Raw genomic sequence first — 1,940 nt, 5'->3', positions numbered from 1 at the left:
TTCACGGTTTTGTGTGTTTTTTTTAACTCTGTTCAGTGTTGGCCTTGTGATTCCTGTCTTTTTAGTTCACTGATCTCTGAAAAAAAAATTGCGATATTTTATACAGACTTTTTAAACAAGAGTGTTTGCTAATCACTGGCTGTAAAAATTTGCATTGACTTTTAATTTTACTTGAGAGTAATTTGCAAAAGTCAGCTCTAAAAGTAAAATGGACTGTTTTGTAATACATCATTTTCTTAGAAAATTTACACAGCAAAAGAGAGGGAGCTTGAAGCCTGCCACTTTCTCCCCACAACTTTTGCAGCCTCCTTAATATCCTTATTCCTCAAAGAGTAGATAATAGGGTTTAACATGGGGGTGACAACACTGTACAATACTGAGATCAGTCTGTCCTTCTCCAGTGAATATGCTGATATGGGTCGTACATATGTGAAGATGGAGCTGCCATAATAGAGAAGGACAATGATCAGGTGGGAGGCACAGGTAGAAAAGGCCTTTTGCCTCCCTTCAGAAGACCTGATTCTTAAAATGGTAGAAATAATATAAAGGTAGGAAAGTATGATACACAAAAAAGGAGTCCAGCCTATGAAGACCCCAATGGAGAGTAGGGCCAACTCATTGACAGAAGTGTCCCCACAAGACAAGATCAGCAAAGGGGGGATGTCACAGAAGAAATAATTAATCTCGTTGTTGCCACAGAAGGGCAGACGGAATGTCAGTACTGTGTGCACCACTGAGTTGAGGAAACCACCAGTCCAGCAGGAGGCTGCTAACCAGCTATACAGGACTCTGTTCATAATAACCGAATACCTTAAGGGCTTACAGATTGCAATGTAGCGATCATATGCCATGGCTGCCAGAAGCAGGGACTCTGACCCAACAAAAAAAATAAATGCAAAAAGTTGCACTACACAACCCAAATAAGAAATGCTTCTTCTCTCTGATAGTAGATGTACCATCATCTGGGGGACATTGGTGGTGGTGTAGCAGATGTCAAGAAAAGCTAAGTTTTCCAGAAAAAAATACATGGGAGTGTGGAGGCATGGATCAGTCATGGTCACCAAAATTATGAAGATATTTCCTCCCAAAGTACAGATATATGCTGCCAGGAAAATAGTGAAAAGTAAAAATTTTAACTCATTTAAATTGGAGAATCCCAAGATGATAAACTCAAATACAACCGTTTGGTTTTCTCTTTTCATATACAGCTCTGGTTTTCTTTCTGAAATTGAGAACGAGGAAGCATAGATTTCTGTAGTCAGGTATTGCTCCAGAAACAGGCTACAAAACTAGAAAATAAAAGTTTCACAGAGGAAAAGATATTATTTATCAAGAAAATATTAGATGGATCTGTAAAAAATGCACAATCCCACAGCAAATAAACTGTGTGCTTTAGCACCCAGCATAAACATTATCAGCCTTTTATCTGTTGGTCAAATATTTTAAAATGAACACTACAGACAGATTTGAATTTTCAAGTAAAACACATGCACTAAAGGAAGAAAAGGCCCATTTATTCTGTCTTCCTGGGCTGCAGCAATTTGGAAGCTCATTAAAGACAATTGTCAGTGGGTCAATCAACTATGCTGCCCTGATTGTAAAGCAACTATATCCAATAAAAATTAATTAAACAAAAAACTGTGCTGCCTTGCACACTATTGGAGGCTGACATTTGTAGATTAAATGTAGAAACAGTTGGTCACAATTAGAGAATTAGGAGAGCAGAAAAAGACATAGTGGTACCACGGGTTGATAATATATTTGACGGGGAGGGCAGTTCCATAAAATACAGAGGAAATTCACAATTAATCTTACCATATATATCTTACAGTTCAAGATGCTGGGACTTGGGTATTCAGCTAACGAAAATAAGTTCTGGCTGTTGAAAGCCTTTCTTAAAAAAAAAAGAACTCTTTATAAAGGGAAAATGAATTAATATT

At 37.5% G+C, this 1,940-nt stretch overlaps 1 protein-coding gene across 1 annotated transcript; it reads right to left on the bottom strand.

The window, feature by feature from the left end:
• Window positions 1-245: 245 nt before the first annotated feature.
• On the bottom strand, window positions 246-1,202 carry LOC138097965 (olfactory receptor 5V1-like). The gene has a single exon (XM_068994178.1). It carries the CDS (start codon window positions 1,200-1,202, stop codon window positions 246-248), a length of 957 nt encoding a protein of 318 aa, XP_068850279.1.
• Window positions 1,203-1,940: the final 738 nt, after the last annotated feature.

This window comes from Capricornis sumatraensis, chromosome 22 (genome assembly GCF_032405125.1).
Source record: "Capricornis sumatraensis isolate serow.1 chromosome 22, serow.2, whole genome shotgun sequence".
NCBI classification, from domain to species: domain Eukaryota; kingdom Metazoa; phylum Chordata; class Mammalia; order Artiodactyla; family Bovidae; genus Capricornis; species Capricornis sumatraensis.
Note: the sequence above shows the minus strand (reverse complement) of the source record. Positions and strands in the feature narration are given on the sequence as shown.

Bases quoted from the DNA above. Each gene is read 5' to 3' on its own strand.
- LOC138097965 (XM_068994178.1), bottom strand. From the start codon at position 1,202: ATGAAAAGAGAAAACCAAACGGTTGTATTTGAGTTTATCATCTTGGGA.